This window comes from Oncorhynchus masou, chromosome 22, assembly GCF_036934945.1.
Source record: "Oncorhynchus masou masou isolate Uvic2021 chromosome 22, UVic_Omas_1.1, whole genome shotgun sequence".
Classification (NCBI taxonomy): Eukaryota; Metazoa; Chordata; class Actinopteri; order Salmoniformes; family Salmonidae; genus Oncorhynchus; species Oncorhynchus masou.
In genome coordinates this window covers 48,440,194-48,461,271 of record NC_088233.1, presented here as the reverse complement: position 1 = coordinate 48,461,271, position 21,078 = coordinate 48,440,194, and the positions used below count along the sequence as shown (strand labels likewise).

Here is a 21,078-nt window from a genome sequence, read left to right as displayed (position 1 = left end):
TTATTGGACCAAATCCAGGTTGTCCCTTTGTTTCCTTCTGTTTGGTACCTAATGAGCAAGACCCTGATATCACATTTGACCTTTGACCCCCTGTGGCCCTGTGTCCTCTCCATAGTAAGCACAGCCTGGGCAGCCACGAGTACGTACAGAACTGCAGGAAGTGGGAGGCAGAGATCAAGCTCCAGCTGCTCTCCCAGAGCACCATGAGAAGGGATCTGGCACGAACGGTAAGACCCAAACCAACCAACCAACCTACCAATCAGTGATGTAGCACTTTGATGTGTGTTTTAAAGCTCAAAAGTAGCATAAGACCAGCTAAAGGTCAACGGCCTGGAGGAAAGTTAATGAAAGACAGACAGATGTCCAGAAAAGAGAACTTGCAGGGAGACGGGCAGACCTGCAGGGAGACGGGCAGACCTGCAGGGAGACGGGCAGACCTGCAGGGAGACGGGCAGACCTGCAGGGAGACGGGCAGACCTGCAGGGAGACGGGCAGACCTGCAGGGAGACGGGCAGACCTGCAGGGAGACGGGCAGACCTGCAGGGAGACGGGCAGACCTGCAGGGAGACGGGCAGACCTGCAGGGAGACGGGCAGACCTGCAGGGAGACGGGCAGACCTGCAGGGAGACGGGCAGACCTGCAGGGAGACGGGCAGACCTGCAGGGAGACGGGCAGACCTGCAGGGAGACGGGCAGACCTGCAGACTTGCAGACTTGCAGGGTGACGGGCAGACTTGCAGGGTGACGGGCAGACTTGCAGGGTGACGGGCAGACTTGCAGGGTGACGGGCAGACTTGCAGGGTGACGGGCAGACTTGCAGGGTGACGGGCAGACAGGCTGGCTATCATAAATACCTTGTTAAAGCAAACATTCAAGAAATACTGACCTTATTGGTAAGACAGACACACGCCATTTGAAACCTAGCAGTGTCAGGCCTGTAAGTTCAAGGTTCTTCCCATACACTTCAAAAGCGTGTACACTTCAACAGTGCCGTCGTTCACCATCAGATGCAATCATATTAAGACCTTTCATCAAAAGCTTGTCAATCTGCACTCCAGAAATGAGCCGACTTTAAAACCCTAGTGTGATTTGAGGGCGGCCGCAGTGAAATGTCATGGTTTGTTGTGCGCACGCAGGCAGAAGACGACACCTCTCAGGTGGACTTGGAGAGGCACTTGGGCCAAGTGGAGAGGCCGTTCAAGGAGAACGTCACCAGGTAGGAACATGCCTTTCTTTTTGCTCCTTATCGCATCATCTTAGCCATTGTCTGGAGCCAAACATGGCTGTCTAGAATTCCCGATAACGGCTGAGATTTCTGTGATTGGATCATTTCTCTCTCTCAGACAAGGCCTGGCCGACTATCTGGAAGGCTACCACAATCAAGTCAACATCTGCCTGCAGAATGAGGTAGCTTATGAAGTTAATTCACGTCTTTGACACTGAACTGAAGACCCTCAATGTTTCTGTGATAGCGGATGTGTGTGATGGTTGTGGTGTAAAATTGCTATCAGGTGTTGAGTAGTGGTTGTTCATTGTGTGCGTATAGTTCACACATGCTTGCGACAGGCCTATAAATTCCTGGATGACATGTGCTCTATAAATGGCACATCTGTTTCAAGAATCACTTGAATTGTTGAGTAACCGAACAGAGATTGTGTACACACTCACACACACATGAGACAATGACTTTGTTCCATCTCAGAGCACCCAGTATAAGACGGTGGATCGGGTGGTGCAGACAGTGAAGAACCTCTGCTGTGCCCTGGACGAGGTGGAGACGCAGGCCATCACAGAAGCAGTGAGAAGGGTTAAGCGTTCTGTCAACCTCCCCAGGACACGCTCGCCAGAGGTGGGTACAATCATGTATAACCATTCTATGAATATATAAAGGTGCAGTACCAGTCAAAAGTTTGGACACACCTACTCATTCCAGGGTTTTTCTTTATTGTTGCTATTGTCAACATTGTAGAATAATAGTGACGACATCAACACTATGAAATGACACATGTAGTAACCAAAAAAGTGTTAAACAAATCTAAATGTATTTTATATTTGAGTTTCTTCAAATAGCCACTCTTTGCATTGATTACAGCTTTGCACACTCTTGGCATTCTCTTAACCAGCTTCATGATGTAGTCACATGGAATGCATTTCAATTAACAGGTGTGCCTTGTTAAAAGTTAATTTGTGGAATTTCTTTCCTTAGTGCGTTTGAGCCACTCAGTTGTGTGGTGACAAGGTAGGGGTGGTATACAGAAGATAGCCCTATTTGGTTAAAACCAAGTCCATATTATGGCAAGAACAGCTCAAATAAGCAAAGAGAAATGACAGTCCACCTTTACTTTAAGACATGAAGGTCAGTCAATATGTAAAATTTCAAGAACTTTGAACATTTCTTCAAGTGCAATCGCAAAAACCATCAAGCAGTATGATAAAACTGGCTCTCATGAGGACCGCCAAAGGAATGGGAGACCCAGAGTTACTTCTGCTGCAGAGGATAAGTTCATTAGAGTTACCAGCCTCAGATTGCAGCCCAAATAAATTCAAGTTCAAGTAACACATCAACATCAACTGTTCAGAGGAGGCTGCATGAATCAGGCCTTCGTGGTAAAATTGCTGCAAAGAAACCACTACTAAAGGACACCAATGAGTAGAGACTTGCTTGAGCAAAGAAACATGAGCAATGGACATAAGACTGGTGGAAATCTGTCCTTTTGGTCTGATGAGTCCAAATTTGAGATTTTTGGTTCCAACTGCCGTGTCTTTGTGAGACGCAGAGTAGGTGAACGGATGATCTCCGCATGTGTGGTTCCCACCGTGAAGCATGGAGGAGGAGGTTTGATGGTGTGGGGGTGCTTTGATAGTGACACTATCTGTGATTTATTTAGAATTCAAGGCACACTTAACCAGCATGGCTACCACAGCATTCTGCAGCGATACGCCATCCCATGTGGTTTGCGCTTAGTGGGATCATTTGTTTTTCCACGGGACAATGACCCAACACACCTCCAGGCTGTGTAAGCGCTATTTGACCAAGAAGGTGAATGATGGACTGCTGCATCAGATGACCAGGCCTCCACAATCATCCAACCTCTACCCAATTTAGATGGTTTGGGATAAGTTGGACCGCAGAGTGAAGGAAAAGAAGCCATATAGTGCTCAGCATATGTGGGAACTCTTTCAAGACTGTTGGAAAAGCATTCCTCATGAAGCTGGTTGAGAGAATGCCAAGAGTGTGCAAAGCTGTCATCAAGGCAAGGGGTGGCTTCATTGAAGAATCTCAAATATAAAATACTTATTTGGTTACTACATGATTCCATATGACATCCATTTGATATCTTTGCTATTATTCTACCATGTAGAAAATAGCAAAAATAAAGAAAAACCCTGGAATGAGTAGGTGTGTCCAAACTTTTGACTGGTACTGTATGTCTATTGGTTGGTCACTTCTACCTGTCTCTGTCTTTCTGCGTCTCTGTGTCTCACTGCAGTGATAGGGCGTAGGATAGTTTTACAGGGACTGTAATTCTGGCAGTTATCATATGTGTACTTCTCTATCTCAGGTGGGCTCCAAATCCTCTGCAAATGGTGAGTCCTACAACAACCAGTCACATTTTTCACACACATCAAAAATTTGACTCCGCAATATGACTTTGATCAGTCTATAATCGCACACAGTGGGGCAATTCCTGCTTCCATAAATCAACAACAAAAACAGTTCAAATCATTTGAGCTCACGTAACCCTCTGACCCATCCAGGTCACCTCAGCCCCGTGGAGGAGTGCATGGGCTTCCTAACGGACGCTGTCTACGACCTGGCCAAGCTGTACTTGCGCTCCTTCTGCCCCGTCTCCTCCTCTTCCCCCGACCCCTCCTCCAACTCCCAGCATACCGAGGGGGAGTCTGCTGCGGAGGGGCGTGGCAGCAAGGAGGCCTCGGGCACCACGGACCATCTGCAGTTCACCCTGTTCGCCATTCACGGCATCCCCGCCGTCTGGGTCAGCAGGTGTGTATACCCCCAGTCCAATATACCATTTTACGTTTTCTGGATTGCAGTAAGGAAGACAACTGAGACTATAGTTTCCACCTTTTTAAGAATGACTTGGCCTCAGAACTGATACTCTTGTTTTGCTCCTCCGTTGTTTCTCTCCGTGTCTTATTTCCCCATCACTGTATCCAATTCCACCAAGGCTTTAATCTATTTATGGTGTCTTTCTGTCTGGAATAGACTTGAGCCAACCTTTCCATTCAGTGAGCACAATCTTGCACGACTTGGGGAGTGGCACATTTTGTGACGGTCTCACTCCAGGGTTGTGTTCAATATGGTTCACAACAGAAAGAGCTTTAAAATATTTTGCAACGGAAAACAACAATGTGCTTTTCTTATTGGACGCTTATTGGACGTTTCTTATAGTACCTCCCTGTTTCAGTCACTTTTTTTTTCCGTTTGGTGCCTAAAAAAAAATCCAGGCTTGATGGGAGAGGGGGAGGTCCAAAATGCCACTGTAAAACGCCGTCCAGGACCCAAGTATTTTTATGGTTGGCAGATGACTGCTTCAAAAAGAGAGGATCTGGTTAATAACAGGCTGTTTCTTTCTGCCCGTCATCCATAGGGCCTCATCCAAGAGCTATTTTTAGGAGATATGGAAAACATTTTTGAGCACCATACCAAAGGAGGCCCGAAATAATTTATCCCGTATCACAAGCCCAGAAGTGCTCCCCTGAAAATGTTTAGTCCCGAACGAACAGCTACTCTTGTGTTCCCAAATTATTTCATGGCTAGAATCGTCCCTCGTCATCATGGCTTGAGTGCTTTGCTCTTTTGTGGCTAGCGTCCTATGACAAACACACATGCAAACACACACACACACCATCTGTAGGCACAGCGATGCATCATGTCACCAGCGACAGGGGAGGCACGCATACCATGCTGTGTCGAAGCACAAGACTGATGGCATTGAGCAATAAGAAATATTTTGGAATCCCAAATGGTTCACTGCCTGGTATTGTGCTCATCAAATGCAATGTCTTTCATAATGTGAAAGTAATGGAACTGTTTAAATAAGAGGAGCCAACTTTAACAAAATCTGCATTTGATAAATGGTTCTGAGAGCTCTGTTAGTGGTGTATTAAAGAATGCACGAGTGTGGCTTTATTAGGTACAGAGGACGACTGTGTTTGTTATGGACAAGAGTCTATTCTCTCTCTGTACATAGATGGGATTTTAACTTGTTCATTCATAATTTGTTCATTTCTTGCTCCCTTCTTTTTGCAGCTATGAGAAGTACTACCTGATGTGTGCTCTGACTCACAATGGCAAGAACCTGTTCAAGCCCATCCAGTCCAAGAAAGTGGGCACCTACAAGAGCTTCTTCTACCACATCAAATGGGACGAAATGTACGTGACTCACTACCCTCTAGCCATAGAAATACAATGGCTAGTTATAATAGTGTTTATGTTGAATTATGTGCCTCTGCCTTTCACGTTTGCCTCTTTAGGATCAAAATGTAGACGAGGATCAAATGTTCTTCGCTTTCTGTCATGCAGGCTCCAATACAACCACATAGCATGACAGTAATACAAAACTGATAGCCAAGACAAGGCGAGGTCTGTTGTTACCCATAATCAGTGTATCGTTCAGCCTATCACTGGATACAATTACGAGTAGATAGATAGCAGATTCCACTTGCAGACACTTTGATCCAAAGCATCTTGCAGGACAGTGAGGGATGCTGTACGTGTTTTTGTATGTGATCCTTGCGGGAATTGAACCCTCATTCCAACTGAGCCACAAACCGTATGATGATGATCTAAGAATCTACTTGCAGGCGAGTGGGAATACAGACTCATAAACTATGCAAGTTCATACTTATTCACTATTCTTACTCCAATCCCACTCCATTTCCCACTCCTATTTTCACTCTTCCCTCTTTCCAGGATCAACTTTCCAATGACGGTGTCCCTGCTTCCATTGGAGTCGATGCTGACTCTTTCCCTCTTTGGGGTCCTGAACCAGAACGCCAGCGGCTCCCCAGACTCCAACAAACAGCGCAAAGGACCAGAAGTGCTGGGCAAAATCTCCCTGCCCCTATTTGACTTCCGACGGTGATGCGCAACACGTTTTCAGTAGTGTGGTTGACTGCAATTGCTGTTTGTGTGTTTGTTGTGTTGTATGGCATTCGAAATGAGTGTATTTCAAGAGTTGATTGTGTTAATAGCTGTCTATTGGGGATTCAGAATGTTGGGTTGTTGTGTGTGGCTTTGTATGCTAATGCTTATGCGTGTGTTTTTCCAGGGTGCTGGCGAGGGGAACCAAGCTGCTGTGTCTGTGGACCTCTCCTCAGGCTGCCTCTGCTGCAGCCGGGATCCGGAGGAAGAACCTGGCCGAGAGGATCATACTGCAGGTGACTCTACACAGCAAAACTGTACCCATAGAAAATTACTAGAGCGGGCCTTTGCCGTCCAAGTCAATGTTCTGCGACTTTCTTGTGTGTAGGTCCTGTTCAAATGCAAATCTTCCCTCCCTTTTTCAAAGCAATCAGTGATTCAACAGTTTTAACCTCAAGCAAATTGAAAAAAAACTTTTTTATTTTTTATTTATTTTTTACTTCAAACATTTCCCAATGTCTCTCACACAGTCCCCTATCTCAAACACATTTCCCATTTTGTGGTGACCTAATGTTTGTGTACCCATGCAAGTTTGTGTGTCTGCCTAACCCCCCCCAGGTCGACTTCCCCAGCCCAGCAGTGGACGTGCTGTACGTGGGGCCCCAGGAGAGCCCCTGCCCTGACCCTAACACCCTGGAGGAGCTGGACCCTGACCTGCGCCGCCGGGTGGAGAAACTTTGCAGCCGAGCCTCTACCTTCGGGTACTGTGTCTGTCGTCATGATATAATACATGAGTTATGAGGACACAGACTGTTATGAACCTTCCTTCTTAAGGCCCTTACATATCACAATCATAATTATGACACAGCAGTTGTCATAAACCGTCATGGCAGCTAGTGTCTCACGGTTTATGACATCTGCTATGTCATAATTATGATCGTGATATGTAGGGCCTTAAGAAGGAAGGTTCATAACAGTGATGTGTAGGGCCTTATGAAGGAAGGTTCATAACAGTGATGTGTAGGGCCTTATGAAGGAAGGTTCATAACAGTGATGTGTAGGGCCTTATGAAGGAAGGTTCATAACAGTGATGTGTAGGGCCTTATGAATGAAGGTTCATAACAGTTTGTGTCATAACTTTGTCACGTCTGTTGTCATAAGCTGATACCAGCTGCCATTATGACAACTGTTATGTCATTATTATAATGGTGTTATGTAGTGCCTTATGAAGGCTTTATCCCCAAATTACTCTCCAGTTCTCCCAGACCATAGATGTCTGTTCTCATTTCAGTGTCTGTTCCACCAGACATTTAACTGTGGGCATATAAATACCCACTTAAACCCACCCCAGGCTGCCAGCCAGATTCATTACCCTTTTTCCCAGCCTCCACAGAGAGCAATTTCTTCTAAAGCGCTAATCCCTTTTACTTTCTCTGAGCTTTCTCTCATTTACTCCGATTTATAACCATATGGTTTTGCCTTCTGTTTTGTTTGGGTGTATTTCCGAGTCCTAAAGGTTATCTCAGAACCAGAGCTAACCTGAAAGGCTGTCCACAGCATAGCCTGTAGACCAGAGGTTTCCCAAACTGGGGGCACGTTTTTTTTTTTTTTTTTGCCTGAGCACTACACAGCTGACTCAAATAACCAAGTCATCATCAAGCTTTGATTCTTTGAATCAGCTGTGTAGTGCTATGGCAAAGACCATAACGTGGCACCCAGAGGTGTCCCCAGGACCTGTGTCATCATAGGGGATGAGCATTATATGAGCTGTTGGTGGGATTTGTGGCAAGAGAGTGCTGCACTGCCGTCTATCGTATAGTGTTCATTACCACACCGTAGCAAAATGTTTTGCAATGGACAACAAACACAAGCGCTTCTTACTGGTCAAGTATTGATAGTTCCAAACCATTTGACTTTGCTTCAGACCCTTTTTTGTTGTTGTTTCGTGCCTAACTGAACATGACCCAGATGGTGATGACCATAAATTACATATAGAATCTGAAGAAAGTGATTTCTAATAGGGTCTTTGTTGTGAGAACCCTGTCAGCGGTAGCAGTGGTCTATATTCTGACTCACCGGTATCACCCCTCTCTCTCCTCCTCCCTCCCAACCCCAGGTTGACGCGGGCTGACCGCCAGCTGCTGTGGGACCAGCGGCACCACTGCCGAGCTCACACCCACAGCCTGCCCAAGGTGCTGGCCAGCGCCCCCAGCTGGGACTGGGGCAGCATGGCTGAGATTCACGCCCTCCTCCACAACTGGCCCTCACTCCAACCCGTCTGTGCCCTGGAGCTGCTCGACTCTAAGTACGTGTGGTGGACACACAGACACCGAGAGAGAGGCAGACACACACACACACACACACACAAGTTTGAGTGTGTCAAGCTGTGGTCAATAGAAACCTGCGGTAGATAAGTCGTATTTGTAAAGTGGGAGGTGTGCGAGTTGACGTTTTACGTGAGTATGTAGGTTAAAGGTCACCCTCAAGTTTGACCTGCCTGTCTTGATCTCTGTCCTGCAGGTTTGCTGACACAGAGGTGAGGAGTGTGGCTGTCAGCTGGATCGAATCCAGCAGTGATGACGAGTTGGCCGATTACCTGCCTCAGCTCGTGCAGGTGAACAGTCTATAGTACACACATACACAGGTAAACAATTTGTTAGTGACCCTGAATGCTTTTCTCACCCACTTATCCTTTTCCGTGTCCTTGTCGCTCTCTCAGGCGCTGAAGTTTGAGTGTCACCTGAAGAACGCCCTGGTGATATTCCTGCTGTCCAGAGCACAGGGCAACGTCAACATCACCCTTTACCTGTACTGGTGAGTCTCCACCGGGGCCTAAAATGAACACCAACCACCAGCCCAAATGCGGGTCGATTTTTGGAGTTGACGGATAAGAATGTAGAATTCATCAGCCTTGTTGGCAGGTGCTCACGCTCAGTGGGATATACAGTGCGAGCAGCTCATAAAAAGTCAAGTATGGGTACAAGTGCAGGAAGCCTAAACAGATTTAACATTTTACTAAAACATAATCACCTCAACTTGCTTATGTTTGCATACAATCACATATCTGTAACGCGTGGGAATACTTTGGAACAAAATGAAAGTCACTTGGAGATGTTTTCTTGGTGATTTTACAGTCTTTTATGTACCAAAAAAAATGTAAGTAAATAATTATTCAGAAAACTTGGTGGGGGGTAAATAAAATCACCAGCAGTTGGAGATGAATTATTTATTAGTATCCCCATTCGCCAATGGCGACGGCTCGTCTTACTGGAGTCCGACACATACAGACAAACTTTACAATGTACATACACTGCCGTTCAAAAGTTTGGGGTCACTTAGAAATGTCCTTGTTTTTGAAAGAAAGACCAAAATAAATCAAAATACCAAAATAAATCCCGTTTTTGAAAGAAAGACCAAAATAAATCCCATTACGATAACATCAAATTGATCAGAAATACAGTGTAGACATTGTTAATGACTATTGTAGCTGGAAACGGCTGATTTATTTAATGAAATATCTACATAGTGTGTTCCAATGGCACGTTTTGTTAGCTAATCAAAGTTTATTATTTTAAAAGGCTTATTGATCATTAGAAAACCCTTTTGCAATTATGTTAGCACAGCTGAAAACTGCTGTTCTGATTAAAGAAGCAATAAAACTGGCCTTCTTTAGACTAGTTGAGTATCTGGAGTATCAGCAATTGTGGTTTGATTACAGGCTCAAAATGGCCTTTCTTCTGAAACTCGTCACTCTATTCTTGTTCTGAGAAATGAAGGCTATTCCATGCGAGAAATTGCCAAGCAACTGAAGATCTCGTACAACGCTGTGTACTACTCCCTTCACAGAACAGCGCAAACTGTCGCTAACCAGAGTAGAAAGAGGAGTAGGAGGCCTCGGTGCACAACTGAGCAAGAGGACAAGTACATTAGTGTCTAGTTTGAGAAACAGATGCCTCACAAGTCCTCAACTGGTAGCTTCATTAAATAGTACCTGCAATACACCAGTCTCAATGTCAACAGTGAAGAGACGACTCCGGGATGCTGGCCTTCTAGGTAGAGTTGCAAAGAAAAAGCCATATCTCAGACTGGCCAACAAAAAGAAAATATTAAAAGATGGGCAAAAGAACACAGACACTGGACAGAGAAACTCTGCCTAGAAGGCCGGCATCCCGGAATCTTCTCTTCACTGTTGACGTTGAGAGTGGTGTTTTGCGGGTGTGCCTTGAATTCTAAATAAATCACTGACAGTGTCACCAGGAAAGCACCCACACACCATCACATTTCCATGCTTCACGGTGGGAACCACACATGCGGAGATCATCCGTTCAAATACTCTGCGTCTCATAAAGACATGGGGTTGGAACCAAAAATCTCAAATTTAGGGTTTGGCCTGGGTAGGCCGCCATTGTAAATAAGAATTTGTTCTTAACTGACTTGCCTAGTTAAATAAAATAAAACCTGATGTCAGTACATACACACGACAAGTAGGTTGTTGTGCCGTGAGGTGTTGCTTTATTTGTTTGTTTTTTTAAACCAGGTTTGCGCTATATAAGAGTGAAGGGAGTTCCATGCACTCATGGCTCTGTATAATACTGTAAGTTTCCTTGAATTTGCTCTGGACCTGGGAACTGTGAAAGTAGTATTCTAGTAGTGTGTGTGCTTATGAAGCATAGTATATAGAATAGAGTAGTTTTGCTAAGTGGTATAATGTAGACTTTTATGGAACAGGAGGTACCCAAAACTGATTTTTAAATGGGTGTCTAGGCTGGGAAACTTCCTCCTTCTACTCCATAAACGCAAGGTCGCTGTTTCCCTCAAATGCCGCAATAGGTAGTCAGAAATATGAACTGAGTCTTGTTCATTAGGGCACGGAATGGAAAACGTTTGAAAGCATTTTGAAAAACGGTTGTGTTCTTTCTTACAAGTCCGGGAAGTCCCTCCTAGTTTAAGTCCATTTTCTTCCGTTTGGTGCATAATGAACACGGCCCTGGTTTGTCCGATCCCATTATACTCCCCTCACTCTCCCCACCAGGCTACTGAGAGATGCGGTGCAGGACCCAGCGTTTGGCCGGAGGTACGACCAGGTGCTGGGGGCCCTGCTTTGTCTGTGTGGGGCCGGCCTCCGGGCCGAGCTGGACAAACAGACCCGCTTGGTCACTCTGCTGGGGGCGCTGGCCGAGAAGGTCCGGCAGGCCGGGGGCTACGCACGACAGGTGAGAGGGCCAGGAGGCATTCAAACACACACCAACAGACACACACCAACATATATATATATATATATATCACACACACACACACACACACACACACACACAGTAGGAGGTAGTATTCTAGTAGTATGTGTGTATCTCACAAGCCTCTAAAAGGGCTTGATAACACTTTATTTTACGGTCTGCTGTTGGGGCGGCAGGTAGCCTAGTGGTTAGAGCATTGAACTAGTAACCGAAAGGTTGCGAGATCGAATCCCCCAAGCTGACAAGGTAAAAATCTGTCGTTCTGCCCCTGAACAAGGCAGTTAACCCACTATCCCCAGACAGTCATTGAAAATAAGAATTTGTTCTTAACTGACTTTATCTAGTTAAATAAATGCAAAATAATATACAAATAAAATACTGTATTTATTTATGGTCCGTATGTCTTGTTTAACTACTTACGTTATTTACCAATTGTGTTTAAGTGCCCATTTTTTACATCATAATTTAAACCGTGAAGGCTTGACATTAATTCAACTATTTGTGTGTGTAGGTGGTGCTCCAGGAAGGTCTGGAGCGGGTGCAGTCATTCTTCCAGAGGAACAGCTGCAGACTGCCCCTCAGCCCCAGCCTGGAAGCCAAACAGCTCAACATCAAGGTACGTCCGTTGTCCAACAATGGAAACAGTGACCCAAAGCACGACCAGGTCTGTTTCCTATGGTCATTGTCATACAAGACGGCACAAACGGATCTGTTACCAGCTTAAAGTTTGACCGTACACTGAGCAAATGGCCATTTGACCATGGGGTTACTTGTTTGGTCCGTCGCTTACTGGAGGCTGACATGTCAACTGATCAGCATCATTTCCTCCATTTCAACAACAAATGGCCATATCTCGATGACCCATACTGTAGTTGTCCAAGTGGCTGATCAAGCCATCATAACCTCCACCATCCAAATCCTAACTGGCACTTAATCTACAGGTCACTTCAGTTACTTCCTAGTTACCCCCCCCACCACCTCTTGTAAGAGGCCATTGACTAGAATACAAGATCTAGTCCCGTACATCTACTGTAAGTGTGTAATGCAGGCATGCTCTTCTCTGTCCTCGGCGGCTCCCCTTTTTCCTTTCTGACTGAGCGCTGTGCTCCGTCCGCACACCCCCACCATGTTTCTCACAGCTGGGCAAGTGTGTGTGGCTGTGTGTGTGCGTTTTGTGTACTGTGTGCGTTTTGTATATGAGATGATCTGTGTGTGTGTTGTGCTCACCGGTGTATCTGACCCCAATCTCGTACCAGACAATCCAAGGTGATGCCCCCTCACTCAATAAAATCATCCCTCCTTTGTCTCCCAAAAGTAGGCCAGTGCTCCCATGGCCAGGGCAGGCTTGTATAACTAACCACAGGCACTCTCCTCTCTCTCCCCTTACTATTTTTTTTCCTCTCTCTCTCTCTCGTTCTCTTTCTTTTTCTCTTTTTCCCTCTCCTTTTCACTCTCTCCCTACTTTCTCTCTCTTGCTCCCTCTCTTTGTGTCTGTGTACAGTCGTGCTCCTTCTTCAACTCCAATGCGGTGCCCCTGAAGCTGGCCCTGGTGAACGCTGACCCTCTGGGAGAGGAGATCAATGTCATGTTCAAGGTGGGAGGCAGGGCTGGGAGTGCAGTTTGGCCTTTTAAATCATAATAAATAAGAGGGGGGGACCTGATCCTAGATCATCACTCCTCGACAGATTAGACTACTAGATTATTTTTCTGTGACGCCAGACTCAATGAAATATGCACTTCCAAGTTTCATGAACAAGCAATTTATCAGAGGTGTAATACTTAGTAGTCCTTGACATGTCACTGGAAATACCTCGACACATTTTCGAACCGTTCTCTGCATGAATTAATGGACAGTTAGTCATTGCTTTGGGAGTGTTTGAAGCATGGAAGAATGCAGGAATAGATTCTAAAGAGTTCCCTTGGTTTTGATTTGCTGCTTTAAGTGTAATTTTTTCCAACATAGAAAAGAGATCAGTTACTACAATCGTTTGCATCTTGTCTTTGGTTTTGTAGTTAAAACAGCACCACCTGGTGGCATGACAGTATCACAACATAGGGCTCTGTCAATAGAATGTGTAGGGTAGTCTTTGCTTGGCCAGACATTGACAGACAGATGGAAAGAAACTCTGAATGAGAATAAAATATTTTTCTGTGGATGATAACTTAGGGGTGGCAGGTAGCCTAAAGGTTAGAGCGTTAACCGAAAAGTCTCTAGTTCGAATCTCAGAGCCGACAAGGTTCAAATCTGTTGATGTGCCCTTGAGCAAGTTACTTAACTCTAATTGTTCCAGGGTCGCGCTGATAATGGCAGACCCTGACTGCAACAAACACATTTCCCAGTCACACTTGCATATTAATACGCATGAATACATGCTTGTACATCTGGGAAATAGGACAAATATAAGCACCTGCCTAATTCTAAATATTCTAACTAACGTGAGTCTTGGTCTGTGTGGGCCTCCTGTGTGTGCGTCTGCCTGCCTGCGTGCGTGTCTGCCTGCCTGCGTGCATGTCTGCCTGTGTGTGTGCATGCCTGCCTGCGTGTGTGTACGTGTGTGTTAGGTGGGAGAGGACCTGCGGCAGGACATGCTGGCTCTGCAGATGATCCGGATTATGGACCGCATCTGGCTTCAGGAGGGGCTGGACCTGCGCATTGTCAACTTCAAATGCATCTCCACTGGCAAAGACAAAGGCACTAATACACACTAGAATTCACAACACACACATCCGGTTTACTAATTGTAATGCAATGCGTACTCATGCCGTGTCTGTAGTTGTGACAGAGTGTGTGTGTTGTGGTGCTGTGTGTGTTGCCAGGTATGGTGGAGCTGGTGCCTTCCTCAGACACCCTGAGGAAGATCCAGGCGGAGTATGGCGTGACGGGCTCCTTCAAGGACAAGCCCCTGGCAGAGTGGCTCCGCAAGTACAACCCTGCTGAGGATGAGTACGAGAAGGTAACTGTCTGACCCTTAAACTTGACCCTTTTAATCTTTGGACCCCAGACTCCGACAGAGGATGAGGTTGAGAAGCTGAACAAGTGGTGATATGATCGTTTTATTTCTCATCTGCGCCTGCAATGCGCATGTTACACACAGATTTCTCCTTTATCACTGCACAAATTGGCTGAAAAGTCCAGTATGCAGATCTCTAGTGAGGATTCCACCTATTAGAGGGAAAACCAAATACTGTAGGACTTTTTACACTGTGCTTAATCGAGCCAAGTCGAACTGAGCTGTACTGAGACGGCCCGGTTATACATCCACCAGAGTTGCTGGAACCTTGCTGAAGAGAACAATGTTAAAAGGAAATCTCCAAGCCAGCGCAGTCTGGTATGTGTGTCTCACTCCTCCTCTCTGTCCCTCGAGGCGTCGGAGAACTTCATCTACTCGTGTGCGGGCTGCTGCGTGGCCACCTATGTGCTGGGTATCTGCGACCGCCACAACGACAACATCATGCTGCGCTCCACCGGTCACATGTTCCACATCGACTTCGGCAAGTTCCTGGGCCACGCCCAGATGTTCGGCAGCTTCAAAAGGTACGCGCTGTGGCCTGGTTTAGACACCCATCTTCCTCCAATGCTGGCTTGGGTTCAAATCTAGCGCACTCTCTCCCCTACCCTTTTAACTGTTTCTCGCTAACCTATTCCCTCCCTTTAGTAAAAGTCAAATGTTTCCTCAGAACTAAGAGTAAAGCTTTATTGACCTGTAACAACAAAAAATGTAGAGATACCATTTGGGCTCTGTGCTTACGTTTAAGACGGGGCCTGAGTGTCTGCTGGTTTTGGTCAAGTCTTTCAAATCAGTGTTCTGATTCAGACCTGTGCCAGACAACGTGCCATGTAGCCTGGTTACGCTAGACCAAAAGCTCCCCGTTTTAACCAGGCTACATGACATGTGCTTTGTTTTTGTTTTTAATTCTCCATCTCCCATGTTTTAGTAATATTTTCTCTCTCTCTCTCTCTCTCTCGCCCCTTCTCCCAGGGACCGTGCTCCATTTGTGCTGACCTCTGACATGGCCTACGTGATCAACGGGGGGGAGAGGCCCACCAGTCGCTTCCAGCTGTTTGTGGACCTGTGCTCCCAGGCCTACAACCTAATCCGTAAACACTCAGGCCTCTTCCTCAACCTGCTCTCACTGGTAAGATAAGGCTCTGCAGTCAAGTCCTAGCCCTGGTTCCAGATCAGTTTGTGCTACCGCTATGATTGTTGTCATGGTAAACATTTTAACATGACCATAGGAGTGGGAAAGACAGCACAAACAGTTGACGTGGAACAACAACATTGGCCTTTTCTAGGAATTCACCTGGCATTTAAGCTTGGCATCACAAATAATTCACAAAAATGGTACACAGGACCACTGTCAGATAGATGGGGCACAAAGCGTGTTTCTAAATTGTTTTTTCCCCCCCAAAAAGTGTGACGTCAACTTGATGAGTTACTTTGGTGTTGCCTGGGTAATGCCCTTTGTTAGGCCTTGGTGATGGCCCTCTTCTTGGTCTAAGGAATTTCTTGAGTGTACCGTAGCGATTCAAATGCTCTATTCTAGCCTCATTAATCAAAGCTCCCTTGTTACAGTATGACCTTCCCTAAGTCAGTGGTTTCTAATAGTCTTTTGTTAGTAAATCCTTTCGCTGTACATTAATGGATTGTAATTGTGTGTGTCTTTGTCTGTATGCGTGCGCGATTTAACAGATGACATTGTCAGGCCTACCAGAGCTTACTGGAGCTCAGGACCTTAAGTACGTGTACGACGCGCTGCAGCCCCAGACCACCGACGCAGAGGCCACCATCTTCTTCACCAGGTACTGTCTGTAAAGTGGGCTGTTTTTCCACGAGTGAATAGCTTTGAACATGGTGCACCGCTCCTCTCTGAGCCCCTGCCACAGTCGTGATTCAGCCTCCCAATGCAAAAGGCACAAGAATACGTGCTTAAGCCTTACTATGTTTAGTAGCTTGAATGGCTTGCGCTTGAACGACCAATTGGAAAGGCGACCAGGAGCCACAAATGAAATGTAACTTTGATTTTATTATTGCGTTTCAGCAGTGACAATTAATGCAGCGCTATACTTGATTTGCAACCACCGACTGCCCCACAATGCCCAGCTGGTGGCAGAACAATGTCGTCATGAACCGCCATAGAACTCCCAGTTGCAATCCTAAAACATTCATGTGAAACGCTACTATTTATCAATTTCTTCTTCCATTTACCTCCAGTCTCTTTTCACTCATTTTCACAGAGGCAAAGTGGAAAACACAGCTAATAGTGTATCATAAAAATAAAAATACTCCCTTTGTCTGAAGTTGAACCTCCTCTTCACTCTCCCGCCCTCCCTCCCTCCAGGTTGATTGAGACCAGCCTGGGCAGCGTGGCCACCAAGTTCAACTTCTTCATCCACAACCTGGCCCAGATGCGCTTCTCTGGCCTGCCGTCCAACGACGAGCCCATCCTCTCCTTCTCCCCCAAGACCTACACGCTGAAGCAGGAGGGACGCATCCGCGACGCCTCCATCTTCTCCTTCCAGAAGAGATACAACCCCGACAAGCACTACGTGAGTCTCCAACTATAGACGTACATGTGTTCATTGGTCTCACTGCTGCACTGACAGGGCAAAGCTGCCCTATAGGGATACCAGAAGAACACATATCTGGCATATCAAGAGTTTGAATAAATCTACATATCGAGAAGTCATAACATGAATGTAATTCTAAACAAGATAAGTTAAAATCCTATTTTTTTCTCCCTCCCCCTCGTCTTCCTCCTCCTGTAGACCTATGTGGTGAGACTCTTGCGAGAGGGGCAGAGCGAGGCCCAGTTTCTCTTACGCACCTTCGACGAGTTCCAGGAGCTCCACAACAAGCTGTGCATCCTCTTCCCTCTGTGGAAGCTGCCAGGGTACGCTCACCCGTGCACACGCACATTTTTGGGAGAACCCACATTTTGTAGGTGTTGCTCATAACACCTGAAGCTGTCTGGAAGTGGCATGGCAGCACCCTGTTCCCAAAAACACTTTGAAAGTCTGCCATATATATGACCTTAGAAAGCCAAAGGTAACCTCAGATTTTACAATGACAGTAATAATATTGAGAATATTTGTTGTGCTTTAACTCGAAGAGCCTTACATTATATGTGGGTAAAGCTTCCCTTCCACCCCCAAAAGTGTAGCCCCCACTTCTCCACAGATGCACGTCTTCTTGTTAGTGCACTAAACTTTCCCTGTCCCCTCCCTAGGTTCCCTAATAGGATGGTGCTGGGCCGTACACACATCAAGGACGTGGCGGCCAAGAGGAAGGTTGAGCTCAACAGCTATGTCCACAACCTGTTGAGGAGCTCCACAGAGGTCGCCCAGGTGATTGACACACACACACACACACACACAGTTATAAAAGCCCAACACACTCCATTTTCACTCAATATTTTGGTCACATTTTAGGGTAGTCAGGATAGTCCATCTGTATGTGCTCTACAGATGGTCATACTATCCGTTGGATAACAAATTGCTTCCTACGATTAGGGTGAAGTAGTACATAGTTAGTTGAAAGGTTACCGATAGTCCATTTGTCAATGCTCTACGGAATATCCAAATAAGGGTTTCTCAATATTTTCTCTCTTTCTCTATCAGTGTGATCTTATCTATACATTCTTCCATCCGATCGCGAGAGACGACAAGACGGAAGGATTCGAGGCGATGGCCAAAGCACCAGGTAAATCTGAGTCCTATTGTGTATATGTCAAATCACATTTTATTTGTCAAATGTGCCGAATACAACCGGTGTAGACCTTACCGTGAAATTCTTCCTTACAAGCCCTTAACCGACAGTGCAGTTAAGAAAATAAGAGTTAAGAAAATATTTACTAAATAAACGTGCGGGGTTACAGGTTAGTCAAAGTAATTGAGGTAATATGTACATGTAGGTAGAGGTAAAGTGACTATACATAGATAATAAACAAAGAGTTGCAGCAGCGTAAAAATAAGAAAGGGGGTTGGGTCAATACAAAAATAGTCCGGGTAGCCATTTGATTTGATATGTATAGCCATTGTTGCAGCTACAGTTTTGAAAGAGTTATTTCTCCTGCAGAGGCGCCACCATTGAGTCCAACCTCAGGTAGAGTGGAGGGGGAGGTGAAGCTGTCTGTTTCCTACAGGAACAGCACACTCTTCATCATGGTCATGCACATCCGAGACCTGGTGAGTAGGGTGGCTAACAGGGCCCAATCCTAACTAGGGCACAACTCAAACTTTTGGCAGTATAATTAATTGATAACTTTATCCTTAGCCCCACATATCTCAAGATCCATTTATTTACCCCTGATAGGATAAATAAAATGGTATGGAATTGAATTACATACATGAATCCTCAGTTTGGCCTTAGTTAATGCTCACTAAGCATGTCCATCTGCCTGCTTATAGGTATCTGAGGAGGAGACAGACCCTAACCCTTATGTGAAAACCTACCTGCTCCCAGACCCCCACAAAACCTCCAAGTGCAAAACAAAGATATCCAGGAAGACCAGGAACCCCACTTTCAACGAAATGGTGAGTGAAATCAGTGTGGCACATTTTCATTAGGCCACCTAGCAAATTGTCATAGCTAACGGCTTTGTGTCCTGACCGACTGTCACGTTGGAACTGTTCTCCTCATCTGCCTTTGTGACGAATGCGAACTAATACAAATTGCTGCTAACTCGTGTTAACTGCTTTGACTACCTCCTCCTTAGCTGGTGTACAGTGGCTACAGCAAGGAGACCCTTGGTCTGCGGGAGCTGCAACTGAGCGTGCTTAGTGCCGAGTCGCTGAGAGAGAACTGCTACCTGGGCGGCGTCACGCTCAAACTCAAGGACTTCGACCTCAGCAAGGAGACGGTCAATTGGTACAAGCTGACCGCCGTGCCCTACTTCTAGACGACTCCACCTGGGAACAACTCCACTTCTCACCTCTTCAAAAACTCCAGAGATACACCCATATAAGGGCAGTGGAACTGGCCACTCCCCAGGGGTGGGGCTTCTAAACTCCACCCCTTCCTCCTCAAGCTCACCTCATTCCCAACCTCTCTTTGACCCTGTCCAGAAACCCCTCCTACCCCTGAAGGCCGTTCATGTAGATCCTAAAGAATTATAAGCAATATGGTTGTAGCACCGACATTTCAGATCTACACAAGTGCCTAAGGGTTAGGGGCTAGGCTAGGGGTTGTTTCTGGGTGTGGGGCCTTTCTCTCACTCTCACTAATCATGGTTGTTTGCTACGATGAGGAAACAATCTCCACTTATTTTGTTTGTTCCTAAACTATAACACGAGAGCTGTAATGTTTTGTACATTTTGACATTAGAGGACCAAAATGGCTTACTTTCAGAAGAGTATATATAGATTGACACATTTATTTTTTAAAAAGGGGCTCATTTTTACATGTAACTTTTTTCTACATAGACAAATAGGAAGCGTCTGGTTTCCTGCTAAGCTAGCTGAGAATGTCTGGGGATGTGTCCGTCTCAAACCAGACTCCAGGAAAGAGAGTGATCTTGTGTTTCCCAATCACGTGCCAAAAGAACTGATGATGATGATGGCAAACCACTCTTCCAAAGGGGAACCGAACAGGGTGCCTTGTTTGTGTTCACAATCTCTACTACGCTCCACTTTAACCTTATCACAGTATATTTGATAGAAATGGTGATACCCCAATTGAAAAGAAAATCTATTCTGTCAAATAATGTCAACAGTTCTTCCACTGTGAGTGGGGTTCAGTACTAGCAACAGAAGGTGTTGGAATGATCAGCTCCAACTTGTCTGCACACCACCATGTCTTTTTAATGGTAATTACTTGACTCCTTTTCGGGATTTGTATCACGAACACACTCTTGTTGTGCATTTGATGATGGAGGATAAGGTTGCCTCTAAACACTGATCTAAGGTCAGATGTTATATCGCCACATTGGTTTAAGGGTAGAATTTGGGGTGGGGTAAGCTGTCCCTAGATCTGTGCTGTAGGGGTAACTTGACCTGGAGCCATATGGACAAAAAAAGGGAAAGACATCCAGGGCAAGAGATACGCTGCTTCCTCTGAGCCGACGACAAAACTAAAGATGAAATAATGAATAACGAATTTATCCTGGAGGGGTTTTAAAAAGAATATCAAAGACAAATAGTGACGATCCACTATTTTAATGACTGTAAAAAAATAAACATGCTGAGTTTGTATTATTAACATGGCCAGTTATTTATTCGTAATTGGTTACCTTAACCAGAATGAATCGGTGTGTACTGTAATCCCTTCTTTCCTAAAGCGAAATAAATGTTTTTTGAACAAAGACTGAAGTTCATTGTGTTTTTTTTGGTTATTTATGTTGGCAAAGGGCCAATCAATCAGTGATATTGACTGTCATTGATAATTGTACGTCTTATTTTGTATTTCTATGCACCTGATGGTCTCTTTTCCAAATCAAATGTCATTTGTCACATGCGCTGAATTTACAACCGGTTTTGATCTAAAAGTGAAATGCTTACTAACTGGCAATGCAATTAAAAAAATACGTGTTAAAATATTTACTAAAATAATCTTTAGTAAAAAATAAAGAGAAAAAAACTAATAATTAATGAGCAACAATAAAATAACAGTAGCGAGGCTATATACAGGGTGTACCGGTACAGAGTCAATGTGCATGGGTACGGGTTAGTCGAGGTAAAGTGACTTCATGGCAAGTAAGCAGCGTAAAAATGGGGGATGGGGGGAACAATGCAAATAGT

The 21,078-nt window shown here is 45.4% G+C and overlaps 1 protein-coding gene across 1 annotated transcript in view; it reads left to right on the top strand.

Moving 5' to 3' along the window:
- Positions 1-20,644, top strand: part of LOC135509612 (phosphatidylinositol 4-phosphate 3-kinase C2 domain-containing subunit alpha-like) — a 48,317-nt gene extending 27,673 nt beyond the window's left edge. The window contains exons 6-33 of the mRNA XM_064930409.1: positions 116-227; positions 1,136-1,215; positions 1,343-1,406; positions 1,702-1,848; positions 3,563-3,587; positions 3,759-4,005; positions 5,275-5,397; positions 5,938-6,105; positions 6,296-6,404; positions 6,727-6,869; positions 8,225-8,413; positions 8,629-8,722; positions 8,828-8,922; positions 11,141-11,321; positions 11,854-11,958; positions 12,844-12,936; positions 13,905-14,034; positions 14,160-14,296; positions 14,708-14,877; positions 15,323-15,479; positions 16,034-16,143; positions 16,683-16,890; positions 17,110-17,234; positions 17,571-17,688; positions 17,962-18,043; positions 18,419-18,528; positions 18,751-18,876; positions 19,059-20,644. Of these exons, the coding sequence (XP_064786481.1) occupies positions 116-227; positions 1,136-1,215; positions 1,343-1,406; positions 1,702-1,848; positions 3,563-3,587; positions 3,759-4,005; positions 5,275-5,397; positions 5,938-6,105; positions 6,296-6,404; positions 6,727-6,869; positions 8,225-8,413; positions 8,629-8,722; positions 8,828-8,922; positions 11,141-11,321; positions 11,854-11,958; positions 12,844-12,936; positions 13,905-14,034; positions 14,160-14,296; positions 14,708-14,877; positions 15,323-15,479; positions 16,034-16,143; positions 16,683-16,890; positions 17,110-17,234; positions 17,571-17,688; positions 17,962-18,043; positions 18,419-18,528; positions 18,751-18,876; positions 19,059-19,241 (3,631 nt within the window). The 3' untranslated portion in view covers positions 19,242-20,644. The remainder of the gene's footprint in view (positions 1-115; positions 228-1,135; positions 1,216-1,342; positions 1,407-1,701; positions 1,849-3,562; positions 3,588-3,758; positions 4,006-5,274; positions 5,398-5,937; positions 6,106-6,295; positions 6,405-6,726; positions 6,870-8,224; positions 8,414-8,628; positions 8,723-8,827; positions 8,923-11,140; positions 11,322-11,853; positions 11,959-12,843; positions 12,937-13,904; positions 14,035-14,159; positions 14,297-14,707; positions 14,878-15,322; positions 15,480-16,033; positions 16,144-16,682; positions 16,891-17,109; positions 17,235-17,570; positions 17,689-17,961; positions 18,044-18,418; positions 18,529-18,750; positions 18,877-19,058) is intronic.
- The last annotated feature ends 434 nt before the right edge of the window (positions 20,645-21,078 follow it).